At 41.3% G+C, this 21,080-nt stretch overlaps 4 protein-coding genes across 4 annotated transcripts; all 4 read right to left on the bottom strand.

The window, feature by feature from the left end:
* Positions 1-554: 554 nt before the first annotated feature.
* On the bottom strand, positions 555-1,499 carry LOC144253583 (olfactory receptor 7G2-like). The gene has a single exon (XM_077795815.1). The coding sequence runs from the start codon at positions 1,494-1,496 to the stop codon at positions 555-557; it is 942 nt and encodes a 313-aa protein (XP_077651941.1). The 5' UTR covers positions 1,497-1,499.
* Positions 1,500-5,882: 4,383 nt separating this feature from the next.
* On the bottom strand, positions 5,883-6,827 carry LOC113176752 (olfactory receptor 7G2-like). The gene has a single exon (XM_026381278.2). The coding sequence runs from the start codon at positions 6,819-6,821 to the stop codon at positions 5,883-5,885; it is 939 nt and encodes a 312-aa protein (XP_026237063.2). The 5' UTR covers positions 6,822-6,827.
* Positions 6,828-11,819: 4,992 nt separating this feature from the next.
* LOC144253582 (olfactory receptor 7G2-like) lies at positions 11,820-12,761 on the bottom strand. The gene has a single exon (XM_077795813.1). It carries the CDS (start codon positions 12,756-12,758, stop codon positions 11,820-11,822), a length of 939 nt encoding a protein of 312 aa, XP_077651939.1. The 5' UTR covers positions 12,759-12,761.
* Positions 12,762-17,217: 4,456 nt separating this feature from the next.
* On the bottom strand, positions 17,218-18,171 carry LOC113176733 (olfactory receptor 7G2-like). Its single transcript, XM_026381260.2, has one exon. The coding sequence runs from the start codon at positions 18,151-18,153 to the stop codon at positions 17,218-17,220; it is 936 nt and encodes a 311-aa protein (XP_026237045.2). The 5' UTR covers positions 18,154-18,171.
* Positions 18,172-21,080: the final 2,909 nt, after the last annotated feature.

The following is a 21,080-nucleotide window of genomic DNA, read 5'->3' as shown; positions in this document are numbered from 1 at the left end:
TTTTTCCTGAAGAACTCAGGGCATCTTTGTAAATAAAAAGTCCAATATTGTAAAATGATCTGAAGCCTCTGATAATCTAATTGTGTAAATTTTGTAAATAATGAAACTGTGCAGGCTGGGTGATAATGCGACAGCATAAGGATACAGTTTTCTAGGAACTGCCTCATCCTCCCCCCAATTGACCATGAAAATTCAATTTCTGTGCCTCACTGGAGGTCCTCCTGTGAGGTGGACACATACTTTCCGTGTCCTCAGCTTGTGGTTCTCTCAGAGCGCACAGCAGAGTTTGCTAGAGCTACAAACGCTCCTTCAGTTTCTGCTTCTCTGAAACCCAAGCAAAGAAAATTGTTTAAAGAACTTAAATTATCTGCCAAATATTTCAAATTGAATGAAAAAAATACTCGGGTTTCAAGCCAATCTAAAATGCACATGGTCATTATGTGGTCTCATACATTCAGAACAATGTAGTGATGAAAGAATAAGGTATTCTTGTGAAGCAGGAGTCCTGTCACTGTGACTTACTCTGGAAGCCCAAATCCAAATCAGATAATACCTCACAGAGGAGGAGCTGCCCTTCCTATGAGCTTCCTCAAGGCCTCCTTCATGTCCCTGTTCCTCAGGCTGTAGATGAAGGGGTTCAGCATCTGAGGGACCACAGAGTACATCACAGAAGCGACTGCAGTCTTCCTGGGGGAGTCAGTCACCTCAGAGCTAATGTACACCCCAAACCCTGTCCCATAGAACAGGGAGACAACCGACAGGTGAGACCCACAGGTGGAAAAGGCTTTGTGCTTTCCTCTGGATGATGGCATTCTCAAGACAGAGGACACAATGTGAGTGTAAGAGAAAACGATTCCAGAGATAGACACAACAGCGAGGAGACCAGTGACCAGATAGACCAGCAGGTTATTGATGAGGGCATCAGAACAGGCCAGCTTGATGACCTGAGCAAGTTCACAGAAGAAGTGGGGGATCTCCAGGGCTTCTGTGCAGAAGGACAGTCGCAGCACCACCAGAGTGTGCAGCAGGGCGTCCACAGTGCTGATGAGCAGGGAGATCAGAATCAGCTGGACACACAGGCAGGGGTTCATGATGACTGTGTACCTCAGGGGATGACAAATGGCCACATAGCGATCATAGGCCATCACTGTTAGGAGGCAGTTCTCTAAACCACCAAAAATCAAGGCAAAACAGACCTGGGAGAGGCAGTCAGTGTATGTGGTGCTCTGAACCTCTGTTAGGATTTTCACCAGCATCTTTGGGATGGTGCTTGTGCTGAAACAGATGTCATTAAAGGACAGATTGCAGAGGAAGAAGTACATTGGGGTGTTGAGGTAGGGGTCAGAGCTGACAGCCAGGATGATGAACAGATTTCCCATCATAGTGACCAGGTACATGGACAGGAACAGGCTGAAGATGAGGGGCTGCAGGGCTGGATCATCTGTCAGTCCCAGGAGAAGAATTTCTGAAATAGCTGTGTGGTTTCTTGTTTCCATGTTGTTCAAATCTGAAAGAAGTTTTGGGTGAGAAGAAAATATATGGATAGAAGCAGAAACACTTTCAAATACAACCACACCTACAAAAAACATGGTCCGATGATTTCTAGACTTCAGAACTGTGAGAAAAAAGTTCTATTTTTATGCCACCCTATCTCTGGTACTTGGTTATGGCAGCCCTATAACGTGTACACTCACAAAATGACATTCTCAACATCTGTATGCAACATCTGTATACATATTCAAGGGGATTTCAGAATATGTTATAATATCATCATTGTTGTACAGAGTTCAAGATGAACTTCATGCAGAATGGGGACTTCTTGCAGACAGTTCACAGGAGAGGTGGAGGACCCCCTGTTCCTCCCTCCCATTTTGCTCATCCACCCCTCCCCTACCCCCACTGTTCCCAAGGATGAAATTCTAGTGCATAGTTGCCCCTCAAGTCAAAGCATTTCCTAAGCTACTCTGTATTACCTGGTTGGCTTCAAGAGGAATGGTTTCAGCATCTCTCCCAGATATTAACCTTACAAGACATGTCCTCAGGAAATGCAGAGAAACTAAATAAGTCCTCTCTAGGAAGAGGCCCAGTTGCTGTGTCCCAATGAAGCAGGTCTTTTGAATGAGGTGGTCGCAGGCTGACTCCCATGCTCTCTCTTTCCCTGGGGCTCAATATCCAAAGCTCCTCATTAAACCAGTTAGTTTACAATCATTCAGATCCCAGGAGTGCACATCTTTTAAGACCAAGAGGACAGAAAATAGGAATTTGGAATGGCCGATTTCCTGACCCAGTAGGGCACATGTGCACAATTCAGTTCTCCACATTTTTAATTTTTCTGCTCATCTTCATTTTATGAACCTAGCTTTCAAAACTTAATGATTTCCAGTATTCCTTTTAAATAATAAACAAAAAAAAATCCACGTAATTACTAAGACCAGGAACACTGATTCCTGTTGTAGATGGAACCATATGCTTTATATTTGTGGGCATAAAGAATGTAATTACATTAGCTAAGATGTCATGAAAACACAAACATCCAGGAAGTGTCTTTACCGATGTCACACTGATGTTTAATGAAACTTAATTTTTGTTTTTTCATGCTTGCACAGAACATCATGCTGTATCCCAACATATTGACCCTAATGATCCTATTGATTCTAGTCACTGTTGATTGGCAAAATTACTGATAGTACAGCAAATTCATGATTATAACTCCATAAGTAATTAAGTCCATAAGTACTTTTATTCAATCTTGTTACAATATTTTCATGAATTTTCTTCATAAATGGAAAATTTTTGAGTTGAAATAAAAAATTTTAATTAAAGTGTTAATTATAAAATCATCAAAATATAGTACAGTGTAGATGTATCCATACACTCAGAACATTTGTGCTCATTTTGAAACCTCTTACAATTAAGTTCAACATTTCCTGAGTTTATCTGTCCATTTTATTAACATAGACTCCAGTCATGTTAAAAAATGCTTGAAAATCTAGTGATGGAAAGAACTTACATCAACAAAGAAAACAAACAAAAGCTTGAAGAGAGTCTGCAGGATGGGACATCATTGCCACCTGCTCCTCAGATGAGGCATTAATATCCAGAACATATTAAAAAAAACCCAAAAATCATAACAGCAAAAAATAAAATAAACCAATTTAAAAATGGGGAATGGAACTAAATGAAAGAAGAAATAAAGATGGTTAAGAAGTATATGAAAAAATGTTTGGTATCTTGAGCAATTAGAGAAATGCAAATCAAAAACTACATTGAGATTTTATCTCACTCCAGGCAGAATGGCAATTCTCAAGAATACAAATAATAGTAAATGTTAGTGAGGACTTGGGGGGAAGGCCCACTCATTGATTGTTTGTGGGACTGCAAATTAGTGCCAAAAACTCTTGAAAGCAGTATGGCGATTCCTCATCAAACTAGAAATGGAACCACCATAAGACCCAGCTATCCCCACTCCTTAGTATATATCTAAAAGATCTAAAATCAGCATGCCATAGAGATTCATCTGCATCAATGTTCATTCAGTAAAAAACATAAGAAAAAAAAGTGTTAATATGTCCTAAACTGAATCCCATGATGATAATGACACAACCTCCTAACTGTAGGGTCCAGGAAGCCCGTGAGCCTGCAGGACTAGGAATATTGCACAGAGCAGAAAAAGACACTGGGCAATGTGTGCCATCACAGGCCAATAGCTGTTAGATTTGAGGGAACTAAAACATTGGCTCCATACGAGAGGTTTGGCAGGGTGTCTGGACTTGGCGAATGCCATGTTCTTGCTTTGCAAGATTATCATGATACAGGGTTGAGACAACGAACTTGAATTTGATAAACTCCGTATGTCTCTAACTTGGTTAGTTTGAATTCATCCTATTTATTGACTCTTGATTTTAATTCTTGTGCCATAGGAGTCTTATTAAGGAAGCTGGAGCCTAATCCAACACAATGGCTATCTGGGCCTACTTTTTCAGAGTAGAACACTGTTAGAAAAGGTATTCCTGAGAAGACCAAGCTTTCACTGATAAGTAAGGAGGAGTGAATGGTAAGGATTAAAATAGACCTCCTATTTTTTGAACGATCTCTTTGTCATTCAGGTTATGGATGATTTCTCCAGACAATATGAATAGTATAGCTTTAAAAAATGCACGGGTACACACACATATGTACAAATAATGCAATATGCTGCATTTTTATTAAATATAATTATTGTTCTAAGTCTTGTAGGATTTTCTTCTAAAAGTGTCACATTTATGGCAGATTAGGTTTAATTGTTAGTAGAAGAATTGGATGTGAAATTGTACAATGGTTTGGTGAATTTTTCTGAGGGTTAATATTTTTTTTTTAATTTATTTAGGGGGACTGCTGTAATGTTTGGGTATACTACAGCTATGGCTACAGAAGAATATCCTGAGACTAGAAGGCCTACAATTATGATTTGAAATACATTATTGTTAGGACTTTTAATGGAATTATTAATTGTTCTCTCATGAATGTACATGATGAGGTGGGAATTGCTATTGACTTTAAGAATTTAGAGGATTTGGTTAAATTTGATGGAGAGGAGCTAGTTTTAATTCATGAAGACTTGAGGTGTGGCTGCTTGATACAGTTATGGAAGTTGGCTTACGGTTGTAAACCATTGATCCTTGTGTGTTAGCACTTTTACTGTAATTGAGAATATTTGTGAGAATTCAATAATAATTCCTAGGTTAAAATAATGGAGAGGAGGAATACTAGAAATGTTACTTGATCAGTGTTTTTGGATTAGAGATGATAGATGAAACTATAACTTGAATGAGGACAATAGTTCAGGAGGGAGTTCTAATCAGATTACGACTAATAGAATTGGTACTGATTTGGGGCTTATAGTTAAATTTAGGTGGGGAGATTGTGTAATTGGGAAATATCCTAATATGTTTGCAAATTTAGAGAAATTTGAATGATATTTCGAGATTTAAAGTTACCTGCCGAGATGGCTATACTTACAATGGTAGTCAAGGGGCTGTTATTGTTAGGGGCAGTCGCATGGTTCTGAGTGGGGTGTTAGTAAGTGAGATGTGGAGAGAAGAATTCCTGCAAAAATGCCTCCAATGGTAAGGTGTTTAATTAAATTAATAAACAGTTGTTTTCATTAATAAAGATTAGTGTTGAGAATCGTGGCTATGCTAGTAGAGCTAAGGATTAGCTGAAGGTGTGTACTGTAGACAGCAGTGAGGGACTTGGCAATGCATGTGATGAATAGGGCTCAGAGGTGGATACACAACAGGTGTGCTGACACCACAATTAGGTCTTCAGAGTAGAAACCTGTTAGAAAAGACTTTCCTGAGAAGACCAAGGTTTCACTGATAAGTGAGGGTGAGTACATGGTACGGATTAAAGTAAACCTCCTATTTTTTGAATGTCCTCTTTGTCATTCAGGTTATAGATAATTATTCCAGAGCATATGAATAGAATAACTTTAAAAACTGAATGGGTACCCACATATAGAAATGCTAGGTGACATTGATTAACACCAGTGACAACTATTATTAATCTGAGAGGCATGGAAGTGGAGGATGCCATCTTTCATTTTTAATGTCCTTCTGGGTTAGGGCACAGGGTAGCAGTAGCTCTTAAGCATAGAGTGAGTGTTTGATCAGATGAATTCTGGAAGCAGAGCAATGGGAAGGAGCATAGAGATGAAAATCACCATCCTATGTCACAGAGCTGGGCAAACGCCAAGTCAGATCAGAGCCCAGGCTGACACGTATTTAGGCGACCATCAGAGCCATTGTGGAAGGTGTGGGGATGGAGGACCAGGCATTCTAGCTCACCAGTACTCTGTCAGCTGATCTCCTGGTAGAGAACAAAGCTCACAGCAGGTGATAAAGTCACAGAGAACAGGGTGACCCAGTGAAGAGGCGCCCCAGGGCTCCCTTCATTTCCCTGTTCCTCAAGCTGTAGATGAAGGGGTTCAGCATTTGAGGGACCACCATGTACATCATTGAAGCCACTACGTTCTTCATGGAAGAGTCAGTCACTGCAGAACTCATGTACACTCCAAAACCTGTCCCATAGAATAAGGACACAACCGAGAGGTGAGACCCACAGGTGGAAAAGGCTTTATACCTTCCACCCACTGATGGGATCCTCAAAATAGAGGAGACAATTCGAGCATAAGAGAAAATAATCCCAGAGACAGGGACACCAGCAAATAGGCTTGTTCCCCAAAATACCAGCAAGTTATTGATGAGGGTGTCAGAACAGGAGAGTGTGATGACTTGAGTCAGTTCACAGAAGAAGTGGGGGATCTCCAGGGCTGTGCAGAAGGACAGCCGCAGCACCATCAGAGTGTGCAGAAGGGCATTCACAGTAGTGACCAGCAGGGAGAGTAGAACCAGCAGGACACAGAGGAGGGGATTCATGATGACCATATACCTCAGAGGGTGACAAATGGCCACATAGCGGTCATAGGCCATCACTGCAAGGAGGCAATTTTCTAAGCCACCAAAGATCAAGACAAAGCAGAGCTGGGAGAGGCAGCCTGAGTAACTGATGCTCTGAGTGTGTGCTTGGATGTTCACCAGCGTCTTGGGGATGGTGGTTGTGCTTATACAGATGTCAGTGAGGGACAGGTTGGAGAGGAAGAAGTACATGGGGGTGTGGAGGCGGGGGTCAGAGCTGACGGCCAGGATGATGAGCAGGTTCCCCAGGATGGTGACCAGGTACATGGACAGGAACAGGCTGAAGATGAGGGGCTGCAGGGCTGGGTCCTCTGTCAGTCCCAGGAGAAGGAATTCTGAAACAGCTGTGTGGTTTCTGGGTTCCATGTCACTGGTGAATCATACCAAAAAGGTAGGGTGAAAAAAATGAATCTGGTGGTTTCTAGGGAAGCTACAGCCTGCATCACCTGAGTGTGCACATATAACTTCTTGGTAACACTCTGGGCTTACCTTTTATGGGGTCTGGGAATGAGGACAGTACTGTATGTCTAACAAACATTCTAGGTGAATTTTAAATCCCTAAACTTTGAGAATCAATGCTTTAACAAAAAAGAAAGAAAGAAAGAAACATTTATATTGTGAGCAAAATGAATATTTGACATTGTCTAGAAACTCTCTCCAGTGCTCTCCTCCTCACTCCTCTTCAGTCCTTTCCCTGTACTGAGCACCAATACTTTTCCATGCTTTGTACCAGGTACTGAGACTGTAGCAAAAATAATAATAATAATAATAAGACACAGATTTCCTTTGAACATATCCCCTCCTTCAACAAAAACAAAGGTGAGGATAAATGTATCAAGCCCATTTCCAGTACAAGGCTCTCTGCCTTTACCATGACTCAGGATCCCTGAAGGGCTTATCTAAGTACAAATGCATCAGTTCCTGCTCCCAGGACCCTGCACCCAGAGAACAAGCCACAGACACCAGGAAGCAAGTTAGTGTGGCAACCACTTGGTCAGAGCTCAGGTCCTCTGACTCCTGAGGGGACTCTCTTGACCAATCTCTGCTAACATCTATGGACATAGAGAATTGGCACCACCAAATGACCATGGCCATGCCATAGTTTCCTTTTATAATTGTGATACTTTGTTTCTGAATATAACCCCAAATTTCCCCTGGATTTTTAGACCTTCTCGCTTCCATCAGTAAGTTATTTGTAGCAGGTGGAGTGATTTCAGAAGTGGACGTGAAAATATTTGATGAGGTTGCTCATAAATTGAAAGCTCATAAGGCTCCTGGAAACTCCAGCGATAGGCTTTAGTAACTCTTCTAAGAGAAGTTGAGTAACCATGACAGTGACGTTCTTTGTCTTATCTGAAGAAAATTTCTTCCCTCAGTGGGGTTGGTAGCATGTCATTAAATTCAATAAACCAGCAAATGACACAATAACTAAATGAGAGAGAAAATGAGGTGCAGGGTCTCCTGGAAATAGACAGAGCTTGTTGGACTTTGGTAGATACAATTACAATATAATAGACTTGGGTAAACTGGTGTCCCAATGGGTGTGTCCCTACACAGCAATGGTCCTCTACTATGGAGCAAAGAATAGCAGTGTGACCGTGACAATTATTTGCAATTGTACATGCCACCTTCTGAATTTAGTGCAGGCTGCTGCATTAGGTTTGTGAATGGGGACATTGTCACCTGGATGAGAAGAATGGGTGTCCTCATTGCATTATGGGTGTGTCAATTAGCTACAATGTGGTAGTTATTTCACAATGTCTGAGAGGGTATTATGTCAATTATACCCTCTCAGAGGGAAGGAAGTAATTAGAGCAAACAGAGATGATGTCTTTACCAGGATGAAACCATATTTTGGGGAGGAATTTCTGAACTGGAACTACCTTTGGCAATACTATTTACATAGAAAATTAAAGGAGGAAAGAAATGTCAATTACAGCAACAATTAATTAGCACTTGACATAAGATGATAATATACACAGCAATGAAAATGAATTCAATAGCAAATGAATTAGCTGCATCACAAAAATGATTGGTATCTCAATTAAGAAAAATTTTATATGCACATGTCTATACCCTGAAAATTTTATGTATTTTTGAGCCTGCACAGGTGCACATTTTTTTTGATGGGACATTTATGTGTAAAAGAAAACAAAGGGTAAAGTAGGGTTGGACATCCAGTAGGTATCATAAAAAAATCATATACATTCCTAACCTGAGGGGATTCTCTTGAGAGATTTTCTTTTCTTTTATAAATATATTCTAATTAGTAATACATGAGAGTAGAATGCATTTTGACACATCCTACAAAAATGGGGTTTAACTTCTCATGCTTCTGATCATACATGTTGTAGGATCATACCAATCCTGTGAGCATATACGTACTAGGTACTTTTTATCAAATAAGAGGCAGAAATGAAGTTCCCACCTGACATCATACATTTGCACAAACTTGATTTCTTTACTACATTAATAAAATGAACATGCTATCAAGATGTATGTTATTGTCCCTTTATTTTTTACTATATTTGGTATTTATCTTCCAAATAATCATTGTTCCACACCTGCAGACACCATGATTTTAGACGTCTAAGTTCCAGAATGTTCCACATTTAAAATCTTTTTTAATATTTCTTTTACTTGTCGATGGACACAAGATCTTTATTTATTGATTTATTTTTATGTGGTGCGGAGGATGGAGCCCAGTATCTCACATGTGCACAGCAAGTGCTCTGTCACTGTGCTACAGCCCCCTGCCCCTAAATCTTTATACAAACAAGTCTAGAGTGTATGTTAGTTTTAATTGGCATTCTCTGGGCATCTATTTTTTAATTATTGATGACATAGTTAGTGCTTCTTCATTTAACTTAAATACACACTATTCTGCCATATTGCCACACTTTATTTCCACGTTCCTTGGCTGATGGTTGCTAAGGGGACTGCCTCTTTTTATTGACTATAGAGTGTAAAATGAACATGGTGGGGAGAAGGGGGTCATCTATGATGACCATAAAGAACTGCCTCAGAGGAAACGTGTCCTGCTGACACTGTGGTTGTTGGAAGTCTGGCCCCAGAACTGTGAGAAAATAAACTCCCACTGTCCTGTGTCCCTCTTGTGCTAGTTTGTGTAGAAAGCTCAGGAGATGAACACACTGGCCCAGAGCCCTCCTCGGCACCCCACAGGAGCTCAAGTCAACACCAGAACGTTTAGAAACAGCCACTGTGTTTGAGGGAGGGCTGGTTTCTGCTCACAAGGAGGCGGGTCCTGTCCTTGAGGCCAGCAGCATCGGAGCTGGTGAGCACTGGTGTGCACGCACTCGAGGGCTTGTCCAGAGCGTGACGGACAGCGGACAGGGGCGTCAAGGGGCAGTTTCTCCTGATCCAAGCTCTTCCTCTCCTCGATGCTCCCCCAGGCTGAGCACTCATGAAACACCTGCCCTCCCTCCCCAGCACTAACTGAGCAGCCGTCGGTTACCTGGCTGACCTCCCTGGCAGTGGGCTCAGCCTCTCACCTGGAGGTAGAGAAGTCCTGGTCACCCAGAGGTGACATTCCTAGTGAGAAAGGCTCATCTCTGGGAGGAAGCCCAGGTGCTGCTGTCTGGCTGAGTCAGGGCTGTCAATGAGCTGGTCACCGGCTGACTCCTACAGTCTCTGTGTCCCTGGGGCTCAATATCCAAAGCTGCTCATTAGACAGCAGACTTACTCTCATTCTGATCCCAGGAGAGAACATCCTTCAAGACAAACTCCATACCTCCTCACAGGTGGGGAGTTGAGGAAGGTGATTTCCTGACCCCTGAGGCCCCGCACACAACACCCTGTTCTGGCTTCTGCTCGGCTCTGTTCCTTGGACTCACCCACACTTCATGTGGCACTTTTTCACTTAATTCCCACCTTCCCTTTCATCTGTACAGAAAAGCATCTCTATGCACCTCGAGATATCTGAAAGTCTCATTCAAATTCAGGTGTGAACATGTGTCCTCTGTTTGTAAGTATAATTAATAGGAATATAAGCATCAGCAAAGAGAATGCCAAGGGCAAACACGGTTTCTCTTCTTAAAAACCATTTAATGTTTGCTGAATACTTGCAAATTCCATTCTCCCTTTTGCATAGTAGATTCTCATTTAGTTGATTGCTGCTGAATGCAGAAATTATAGGCACAGCTCATATTCTTTTTTGGAGTTTTAAAATCATCTTTTGTAATTTTGTCACAATATCTTCAGTATGAAGTTTTCCTCATTTTAGCAGAATGTGGGAGAAACCTGTGGTTCTTCATCCTCAATTAAGTTAATTCAATTATAAAACCCCCTGAAGATGGTGACATGCCGAAGTGTTCATGCACTTGGCATACCTGGACGGACTCTCTCATCCAACGAGTGTTGTTCTCTGTGTTAATGCCACTGTATACTTGAGATTCAAGAACTTGTACATTTTATATGTACATTGCCATATTTTACACCATGTTCACTCATTCTGTATAAATACATAATTTCTAAAACAGGTTATTCTGGTATTTAGGGCCAGATGGCTCCATGATTGTCTTGTAGCATCGTCTCAACTCCATTACATTTTTTTTTTTTTAGGAGTAATAGACAGTCATCACTGGGATTACAAAATAGAAAAAAAAAAAGCAAACCTAGTATGGTGAGTGGACTGAAGCCAAAGAAATCTCTGTTTTATCTCCATAAACAAGAATCTTCATATTTCCAGATGGTAAGGATTCCATGTCTTAGACGGAGATTAGTTGCTAAGGACAGAGAAGGATTATTTTAAATGTATTTTTATTGGTTTAATATTTGCACATATTTATGAGGTACAATAGGATTATTTAATTCTCCTATATACTGGGTGGTGATCATCTCAAATTTTACTGTGTCTTTGTGATGACATTATACAAATGTTCTCTTCTAACTATTTTTGAGGTAAATATTACTGTTAATTATATTAACCTGTTTTGCCACAAAAAACCAGAACTGGTTCATCATGTCAAACAATAACATCCCACTAACAGATTAAACACTTCCTCTCCCACCTCCCTCTGAGTTCCCTTGTCCACCTTCTCAACTTGCCTTTCTTTGAGACTGTACCATAAAAATATGTGCTGATGGAAGAACCCCAGTGTCAGTCTCTGCCTCTGTAGACCCAAGCAAGGAAATCTTGTTGAGAAAATTGAAACCATATTTCAAACACACACAGATTTTTCCATGAGGCATTGAAAAGTATCACAGGAAGTTAAAATGCACCTGGTCATTAAGTTTTCTCTACATTTTAAAGAATGGAGTGACAGAAGGATTAGGCATTCTGTCTCACACAAATCCTGTTACTGTGTCTCACTCTATAAACCCCAGTCCAAAGCAAGTGGTACATCAGAGAGGAGAAGCCATCCTGCCAAAGAGCTTCCTCAAGGCCCCCTTCATATCCCTGTTCCTCAGGCTGTAGATAAAGGGGTTCAGCATCTGAGTGACCACAGAGTACATCACTGAAGCCACTGCAGTCTTCCTGGATGAGTCAGTCACTGCAGAGCTAATGTACACCCCAAAACCTGTCCCATAGAACAGGGAGACCACAGACAGGTGAGACCCACAGGTGGAAAAGGCTTTATGCTTTCCTTCTGATGATGGCATTTTCAAGACAGAGGATAAAATGTGAATGTAAGAGAAAATGATCCCAGCGAGAGGAACACCAGCAAATAGACCAGCCACAAAATATACCAGCAGGTGATTGATGAGGGCATCAGAACAGGCCAGCTTGATGACCTGAGCGAGTTCACAGAAGAAGTGGGGGACCTCGAGGTCTGAGCAGAAGGACAGGCGCAGCACCATCAGAGTGTGGAGGAGGGCGTGCACGACACTAAGGAGCAGGGAGAGTAGAACCAGCAGGATGCAGAGGCAGGGGTTCATGATGATTGTGTACCTCAGGGGGTGACAAATGGCCACATAGCGGTCATAGGCCATCACGGCAAGATGACAATTTTCCAAGCCAGTAAAAACCAAGAAAAAACAGACTTGGGAAAGACATCCTGTATAAGTGATTCTCTGAGTCTGTGTTTGGATGTTCACCAGCATCTTGGGGACTGCAATGTTGCTTAAACAGATGTCAGTGAGGGACAGGTTGGAGAGGAAGAAGTACATGGGGGTGTGGAGGTGGGAGTCAGAGCTGATGGCCAGGATGATGAGCAGGTTTCCAAGCACTGTGACCAGGTACATGGACAGGAACAGGCTGAAGATGAAGGGCTGCAGGTCTGGGTCATCTGTCAGTCCCAGGAGAAGGAATTCTGAAACAGCTGTGTGGTTTCTGGGTTCCATGGTGTTGAGCAATCTGATGGAAAAGATGGATGAAAAGATGATAAATGTATGGACAGCAGCAGTACCACTTCAAATCCTGTTTGGAAACCACACCTGCAGACACCATGATTTTAGATGTCTAGGTTCCAGAATTATAAGAAAATAAATTTCTGTTGTGATGGTGCCCAGTCTGTGGTTCTTGGTTATGCCAACCCTGGCAACTAAGAGGCTCACAAAACCCCCTCACCAGCATGTCTATAAGAATTCAAGTGAATTTCAGAATGTTTTATAATAGTCATCACACTGGAGAAGGGGCAGATTCCTACACTGAAGGTTATGGGCTCTGTCCTTGAACAGGGTGAGACCAGACAATGAGAACTGGTCAGTCCTGGGAGTAACGTGATGGAGAACACGTCATGGGGTCCCACAGCGGGCAGGAGAGGGGTGGGGGCTGTTGTCCATCAGGTTCTCTTTCCTGATTCTTACTCTCCTCACGGCTTCCCAGGGTCTGATTACAGTCATCCACTCACCCCCTTCCAAGGCATTTGCTAAGGGACTTGGTGTTACCTGGTTGACTTCAAAAAGAATGTTGTCCGGCTTCTCACCTGGAAATCGAGGGTGAAACCTCTGTCCACCGGACGTACAGATAGACTAAATGAGTCAGCAGTTCCTGGTCAAGAAGGGTGGACTGTGAGAAGAGGCTCGGGAGTTATTGCCTGACGGGGCAGGGCTGTTGAGTGAGGTACTCACAGACTGACTCCTATATCTCTTTCTCTCTGAGGCTCAGTATCTAAAGCTCCTAATTAGAAGAGCTATTTCACTACAACTCTGACCCCAGGAGTGCATGTCCTTAAAGACCAACGAACAGGAGTGAGGAGTTCAGGATAGCTGATTTCCTAGTCCCTGGAGCTGGGTGTACAGCATCCAGTTCTCTCCATCTCCATCCCTAACCCTAACCCTAACCCTAACCCTAACCCTAACTCCTCTCCATTTAACGGGGGCCTTGCATGCAAAACCCACACCACTTCTCTAATATCCTCCAGTATTTTTATTAAGTTATACATAAAGGAATCTCTATGAAATTACTGATGTCAGGACACTGGTTCCTATTTTAGGTGTGAATATATATTTTTATATGTAGGTATAAACTATGGAATTATAAATATTAACTAAGATATTATAAAAACACAAGCTTTCAGGGAGATCTTTTCTTATGTATCATTGATGTTTACTGAACATTAATTTTTCTTCTTTATATTTTGCACAGAAGATTCTCACCTATTTATTTGGCGAATGCTGAATGCCAAGTATACCGGCAGGACTATGACTCGGTGGTTAGAATTTTATGAAAATTTTTTTCAATATTATCAAAAGAGTTTCAATAATTGAATTCACAGGTGGGGACAGTGAGTAGAAATTATGGTTCTTTGTTTTTAATTGAGGTGTTAATTCAATTACAAAATCACAAAAGGCAGTAGTATACAAATGTGTCCTCAAAGTTACCACAGATTTTGACCTTGGTTTAAAAAGCAGTTCTGCTCCATGTTTGTGTTCACTTGTAAACCTTGCACGTTTAAGAACTTTAGAATATTCATCTGTTTGTCAACGCATCTGACACCATGCTACCTCATTTATTTTTGTGTGTGTGGTGCCAGGGATTGAACCCAGGGTCTTGTGCCTGCTAGTCAACACTCTACCACTGAGCGACACCCCCAACCCCATGTTAACTCATTCTATATGAATTGATAATTTTTAAGATGCACTAATTAAAATTTAGAGTAAGATGACACTGTCATATCTTCCTTCCCCACCTTAGCACCAGTCTTTTCCCAAAAGAATAATACTTGATAAAATATTAAAAGTTGTCAGCTATAAGTCAAGGTCAGTTTTCCACAAACCACAAAAAGAACAGTTGCAGTAAATAAAAAAAAAGTTATCCCAGTTTCAAAAAAATATTAAAAATGCAAACACAATATGCTGAGTGGGATGAAGCCCAAGGGCTCTTGGATTTGTTTCTATAAGCAAGAAAATAGTTCATGTGTCAAGATCATGAAGAGGAGACTAGTTGCCAAAAACACATGTAAAACAGTTTCTTGATTCAAATAATTAATTTGGTTTTCATTTACTCATACTATTTATATTTTTGTACCTCAAAAATATAAATAGTATGAGTAAATGAAAACAAATAGTACGAGTAAATGATGTTTTGATTGTTTTGTAGATTGAATACAGATAATTCAGGGCAATTAGCATACCTGTCTCCTAAAATGCTATCATTTTTCTTTGTGAGCACATTCATGTTTCTCTCTTCTCACTATCTGGAGATATGCAATGAATTTTTGTGAATTGTGTTCACTCTGATGTGTCGTTCTCCTCGTCTATATCCACTTGGTTAGATTCCTGTAGTCGGTGAGATTGTTCTGTGTATGTCATTCTATGCTTAACTAGATCTTAATCTTGCTTAGCATATAACGTACTCCAGGTCCATCTACATTTCTGCAAATGACAGGATTTCATGGTTTTCACGGCTAAATAGTATCCCATGTTGTGTATACACATGTACATGCTGACAGCTGTGAGATCTAATAGCATTGTAACGTGTGATCCTTATGAACAGCTCAGCAGGGAACTCAGGTTTGGTGGGCAAGCTGTGCTTGTTATGTAGGGTTATCAAGATACATACACGGTTGAGAAAATGGGTGTGATTTTTTTCAAATTCTTTTTCCCCCCTTTTTTATTTTTTATTTTTTTTGTTCTAAATGTTTATTTTTTTATTGGTTGTTCAAAACATTACAAAGCTCTTGACATATCATATTTCATACAAATTATTAATCTCTGTAAATCGGTTGAAGAAAATTCAACTCTTACCAGGCACTGGGGTACATACCTGTGATGCCAACTACTCGAGACTGAGGCAGGGAAATTGCAGGTTTGAGGTCAGCCTGGGCATCTTGGCGTGACCGTATCTTAAAGTGAAATAAAAAGACTGGGAGGATGGGGAGTAGCTCAGTGAGACAGTACCACTGGGTTCAATCCCCAGTGCTGAGAAAAGAAGCTACACACTTGTAACCAATAATTACATCCCAATAAAGAATTATCTTTAATTTTAACCAGGAAATGTGAAAGCAAACACTGTTCGCCTTTTTCATAATTACAGGAAACAGAGACCCAAATTTCATTGATAGCAATTTCAATTTTTTTTTTGTTGTCACCACTCATCATGTAAAATGGAGTGAACTGAAAATAAATAAATAAAATAAAAATAATGAATAAATAAAAATAAATAAATAAATGGAATCTAGAGGAGCAGAGGTAACATGAGTTCTGAGACACAGAACTCAATCAAGATCTTTAAACTGTCCCTAACAGAGTCAGAAAGAAGCAAATTGCTGTAATGTATACTGGGGCCAAATGCAGAGGGGTGATATCAATGAATTAGATTGCCATTGAGTTAGTTTTTTGTTTGTTTGTTTGTACAATACTGATAATGAAAAAAAAAAGGTCACATTAATCCAATTTCTCTCTATATAAAAATAGATGATTACGTGATCTGGGGTAAAATTCTCAAAAGATCCCCTTTGGACATAAGTACATTCATTCTATGGTTTTGAAAGGTCAGGATCACAAGTGGACCAAGGGCAGGACACTCTGTTTTCTGTCTCTGGCCCCATGTCCAGGCACAACACCTGCATCTGCTGAAACCACCTGGGGACTCTGGGGAGCACATGTCCTTGGAAGAGGCCACCCCATGCAGGACTCAGTGAAGCCCTAATATCTGAAACTATATGTCACCAACTTCTAAAGTTCTTATAATAAAAAATAGTTCTATTTCTCGCCCCTGCATATTATATATATAGTCATTATTTTTTTATTTTTGTTCAGAACTTCTTTACTAATGGAGTCCTGGTACCACAAAACCATCTCAAACCCCTGACATAGTCTAATTATGTGCATTTTATAAATAATGAACCTGAGGAGGGTAGAAGTTAACACGACCTCATAAGGGTACAGCTTTCTAGGGAGTGTTTCAGTAATTTCTTCCCAAGTATGAAAGTCGAGTTCTTTGACCTCATATAACATCCATCTACCTGTGGCTGTAACCCTTGTGGCCATAACCATGGACCAAGGCTGAATCTGGTCTCTAGATATTACCACAGCCTTTCTTAAAACTGTCCCTTCCCTATTCACCTCATACAACAGTCCTGAGTCTGAGATTGATCTATACAGTACCACTACAATACAACCCCCAATTCAGCCCTGTCTGATGGAGTTAGAGCAACAATTTGGAGCTCAGAGACTGAAATCATGTCTGGGGGACAAAAAGCACATGCAGATTCAAAATCCAAGTTAATAATTGGACAACAGGTATCTAGTCATATTTGGAAGAACTTGATAATGGATAAGTAAGGTATACTAGGTCACCACTCTTTCTGTTACTCCAGTTGAATCTGGAAACTCAAACCCAAAGAAGATGACATGATCACAGAGAAGGCCTCCCACTGATGAGATGTCTCAGGGCTCCCTTCATTTCCCTGTTCCTCAAGCTGTAGATGAAGGGGTTCAGCATTTGAGGGACCACCATGTACATCATTGAAGCCACTACGTTCTTCATGGAAGAGTCGGTCACTGCAGAACTCATGTACACTCCAAAAGCTGTGCCATAGAATAAGGACACTACTAACAGGTGAGACCCACAGGTGGAAAAGGCTTTATACCTTCCATCCATGGATGGCATTTTCAAAACAGAGGACACAATTTGAGTATAAGAGAAAAGAATCCCAGAGAGAGGGATGCCAGCAAATAGGCTAGTCACCGAATAAATCAAGAGGTTGTTGAGGAGGGTGTCAGAACAGGCCAGCTTGATGAGCTGAACGAGTTCACAGAAGAAGTGGGGGATCCCCAGGTCTGTGCAGAAGGACAGCCGCAGCACTGTCAGAGTGTGCAGCAGGGCGTTCATAGTGGTGACCAGTAGGCACAATAGAACCAGCAGGACACAGAGGCAGGGGTTCATGATGGTTGCGTATCTCAGTGGGTGACAAATGGCGACATAGCGGTCATAGGCCATCACTGCAAGGAGGCAACTTTCTAAACCACCAAAAATCAAAACAAAGCAGACCTGGGAGAGGCAGCCTGTGTAACTGATGCTCTGAGTGTGTGCTTGGATGTTCACCAGCGTCTTGGGGATGGTGGTTGTGCTTATACAGATGTCAGTGAGGGACAGGTTGGAGAGGAAGAAGTACATGGGGGTGTGGAGGTGGGGGTCAGAGCTGACGGCCAGGATGATGAGCAGGTTCCCCAGGATGGTGACCAGGTACATGGACAGGAACAGGCTGAAGATGAGGGGCTGCAGGGCTGGGTCCTCTGTCAGTCCCAGGAGAAGGAATTCTGAAACAGCTGTGTGGTTTCTGGGTTCCATGTTCCTAGTGAATCCAATGGGGGGAAAAAAATGAGGAGAAAAAGACAGAATTGATGTGTTCTATACAAACAACAGCAGAATCAACCAGGATCGTGGTAATACAAAATTCTCGATAACATTTTGGACTTTATTTTGTGATATTCTGGGAATGAGGACCTACCACGTATCTTTGTACAAACATTTCCAGTAAACTCACCATCTCTAAAGTTTAATAACTAGTGTTCTGAATTTTTTCTCGCCTATATTGTGAAGCACAGGAATATTCAGATCTTTATTTACATTCTCCCACCATCCCTCTTGTTCATACCTCCCCTAATCTCCAATGTCTTTATTAAACTTTTTTTTTTTCAAATATTGTGCCGAGTGGTTAGACTGTCACTAAGAATCAGATAATTCCTTCAGAATTATCCCAAGCCTTCAAAGGAAAAGAAAGGTCAGAATGAACTTATGCAATCTGTTTTTTTTGAGCCATGGTATCCAACTTTGCCATGACCTAGAATCATCTGAAGGGCTCATCACATTACAGATATATTAGTTCATGCTTTCATCCCACGGACCCATGAGGAAAGGTCACAGACACAAGGTACACCGTCCGTGTTTGCCACAAACAGGATCACAGCTAAGATCCTCTGACTTCTGAGGCGACTCTCTTGATTAATCTCTGGACAGTGCAGAACTAGCATTGCCAAATGTTCATGAACGTATCATAATGCAATCTTATAATCTCTTGTTAATCTTAATAGTTCCTTCCTGAACATAGCCCCCCAAATTCTCTTGATTTTCAGTTCTGCCCAACACTGCCCATTAAGTTCACTGTAGCAGGTAGAGAGCATCCGCCCAACTGGATGAGTTCAAATACTAGAAAATGTCACTTTTCCACGTGAAGCACCTAAGACTGCCTTGGAAATGCAGGCAAACTGCGTTAGCAATTAAGTCTAAGAGACGCTGGGTCACCATGCGGAAGAGATTCTCTGCTTTGTCCTAAGCAAACTTCTTCCAGTAATCAGATGGATAAATAACAACAAGTAGCTGAATGAGAGAAAGTGTGAAAAGCAGAAGTTACTATGAAAAGAGAAATAAACAAAATTTTCCGTGTTCATCAAACAGGGGTTTACAAAGTTACAGGCTTAGTTCATCAGGGTTCATAACAGGAATGTCCCTGGGAGAAATGTTGTCCTCTCCTGAGGGAGAAAAAGGCAGCTATGACAGGGAAGATGGTTGGTATAACATTAGACTCACACACTGAATGGAATCCAGAACCCAGCCTGAGACCTATGGGAGGGAACGTGCTTCAGCTGGATGAGCAGCTCTGCTGTCCTCCCCTCACTGCTTCCACAGGATGGAATTCTCCCCAGGCGTCCGCCCCATCTCCAATGCACACACTAGGTGGCCGTCAGACCCCCTCTGACTCCACTCCACCAACAGTAGTGCTCAGCGTCTCACCTGAAGGTCCAAAGCAGGAGGTCTCCTCCCCCCATAAGTAGACACAAGGACTGAGTCCTGGTCCGGAAGGCTCATCTCTGGGGGAGGCCCAGGTGCTGCTCCCTGGCTGGGGTAGGGCGTCTGAGTGAGGTGGTCACAGGCTGACTCCTGCAGCCTCCTTCGTATCCCTGGGGCTCAGAATGCAAAGCTCCTCATTAGAGCAGCTATTTCACCATCATCCTGATCCCAGGAGTGAGTATCCTTAAAGACCAAGTCGATGGAGGTGAGGAGTTCAGGATGGCTTATGTCCTGTCCCCTGAGGCCAGGAGTCCAGCACTCCCTTCTCCCCTTTGTGGCACGCAGAACACACATGCAGAGCATTTCTAATCAACTCCAGTATTCACTTCGAGTTACAAAGGCATCTCTATCGGATGAATGATGTCAGGAAGACTGGTCCCTACTTTAGGTGTGAAAATATGTCCTTTATATGTAAGTATAAAAATAAAAATATAAGCCAGGCATAGTGGTTCACAACTGTAATCACAGCAACTCCGGAGGATGGCATGTTCAAGACCAGCCCGGGGAACTTAGCAAGACCCTGTCATAAAATGAATAAAAAATTAAAAGGGCTGGACATGTTGTTCAGTGGCAGAGTGTCCCAGGGTTCCATCCCTGGATATGCAAAACAAAACAAAACAAAACAAAATTATGTGAACATTAGCAAAAATTCAAGGTGCTTCTTCTTTCTTCCTTTCTTTCTATTTATTTTTGTGGTATTAGGTTTTAAATCCAGAATCTGCATGCAAACTCCACCACTGAACCACAACTCCAGTTTTATTTTCAATTATGAGGCAGTCTCACTGCATTTCCCAGGCTGGCCTCAAACTTGTGAATCCTCTCCCTTGTCCTCCCATGTGTCTGGAATTACAGGTGTGTGCCACTATACCTAACTAAAGCGTCTTTTATTAAAAGTCCAGCATTTGCTGAACTGTATCATTAATTCCTTGTATTTTATACTGAAGATTATAATCTATTTTCTTTGATGGCCATTGAATGCCAAAAGTTATAAATGGGGCAGTTACTCCCTATTTAGAATTTTCTAAATATCTTTTCTAATTCTATCACAATACTTTGCTTTTGTTTATGTTTTTCTTGGTGCATTATAATTATAGATGATAGTGGAAATTCATTAGGACATATTTGTACATGCATATAACCCAATTTGATCAATTTAATTCCCTAGTACCTTCCTTTCCCTCCCTCCATCTACCCCCGATTCCCTTCCTCTACTCTACCAGTACACCTTCTATTATGTTTAATTAGTATGTTACAATTATAGACTCAATTGTGATATATTCCTATATGCATGGAGCATCATTTGGTAGATTTCATTCCAATTATCTTCCTTTCCCTTCCTTTCTCCCTTTGACACTTTTTTTTTACTTTATTGGTTTCCCTTGTATTTTAATGAGATCCTCTTTATCATTCCTTTTTTGTTCTCCCTA

The sequence above is a fragment of the Urocitellus parryii genome, chromosome 3, assembly GCF_045843805.1.
Source record: "Urocitellus parryii isolate mUroPar1 chromosome 3, mUroPar1.hap1, whole genome shotgun sequence".
In the NCBI taxonomy this organism is placed as follows: Eukaryota; Metazoa; Chordata; class Mammalia; order Rodentia; family Sciuridae; genus Urocitellus; species Urocitellus parryii.
Note: the sequence above shows the minus strand (reverse complement) of the source record. Positions and strands in the feature narration are given on the sequence as shown.

What these genes read in the sequence shown, in the direction of transcription:
- LOC144253583 (XM_077795815.1), bottom strand. Translation starts at nt 1,496, where the DNA reads ATGGAAACAAGAAACCACACAGCTATTTCAGAAATTCTTCTCCTGGGA.
- LOC113176752 (XM_026381278.2), bottom strand. Translation starts at nt 6,821, where the DNA reads ATGGAACCCAGAAACCACACAGCTGTTTCAGAATTCCTTCTCCTGGGA.
- LOC144253582 (XM_077795813.1), bottom strand. Translation starts at nt 12,758, where the DNA reads ATGGAACCCAGAAACCACACAGCTGTTTCAGAATTCCTTCTCCTGGGA.
- LOC113176733 (XM_026381260.2), bottom strand. Translation starts at nt 18,153, where the DNA reads ATGGAACCCAGAAACCACACAGCTGTTTCAGAATTCCTTCTCCTGGGA.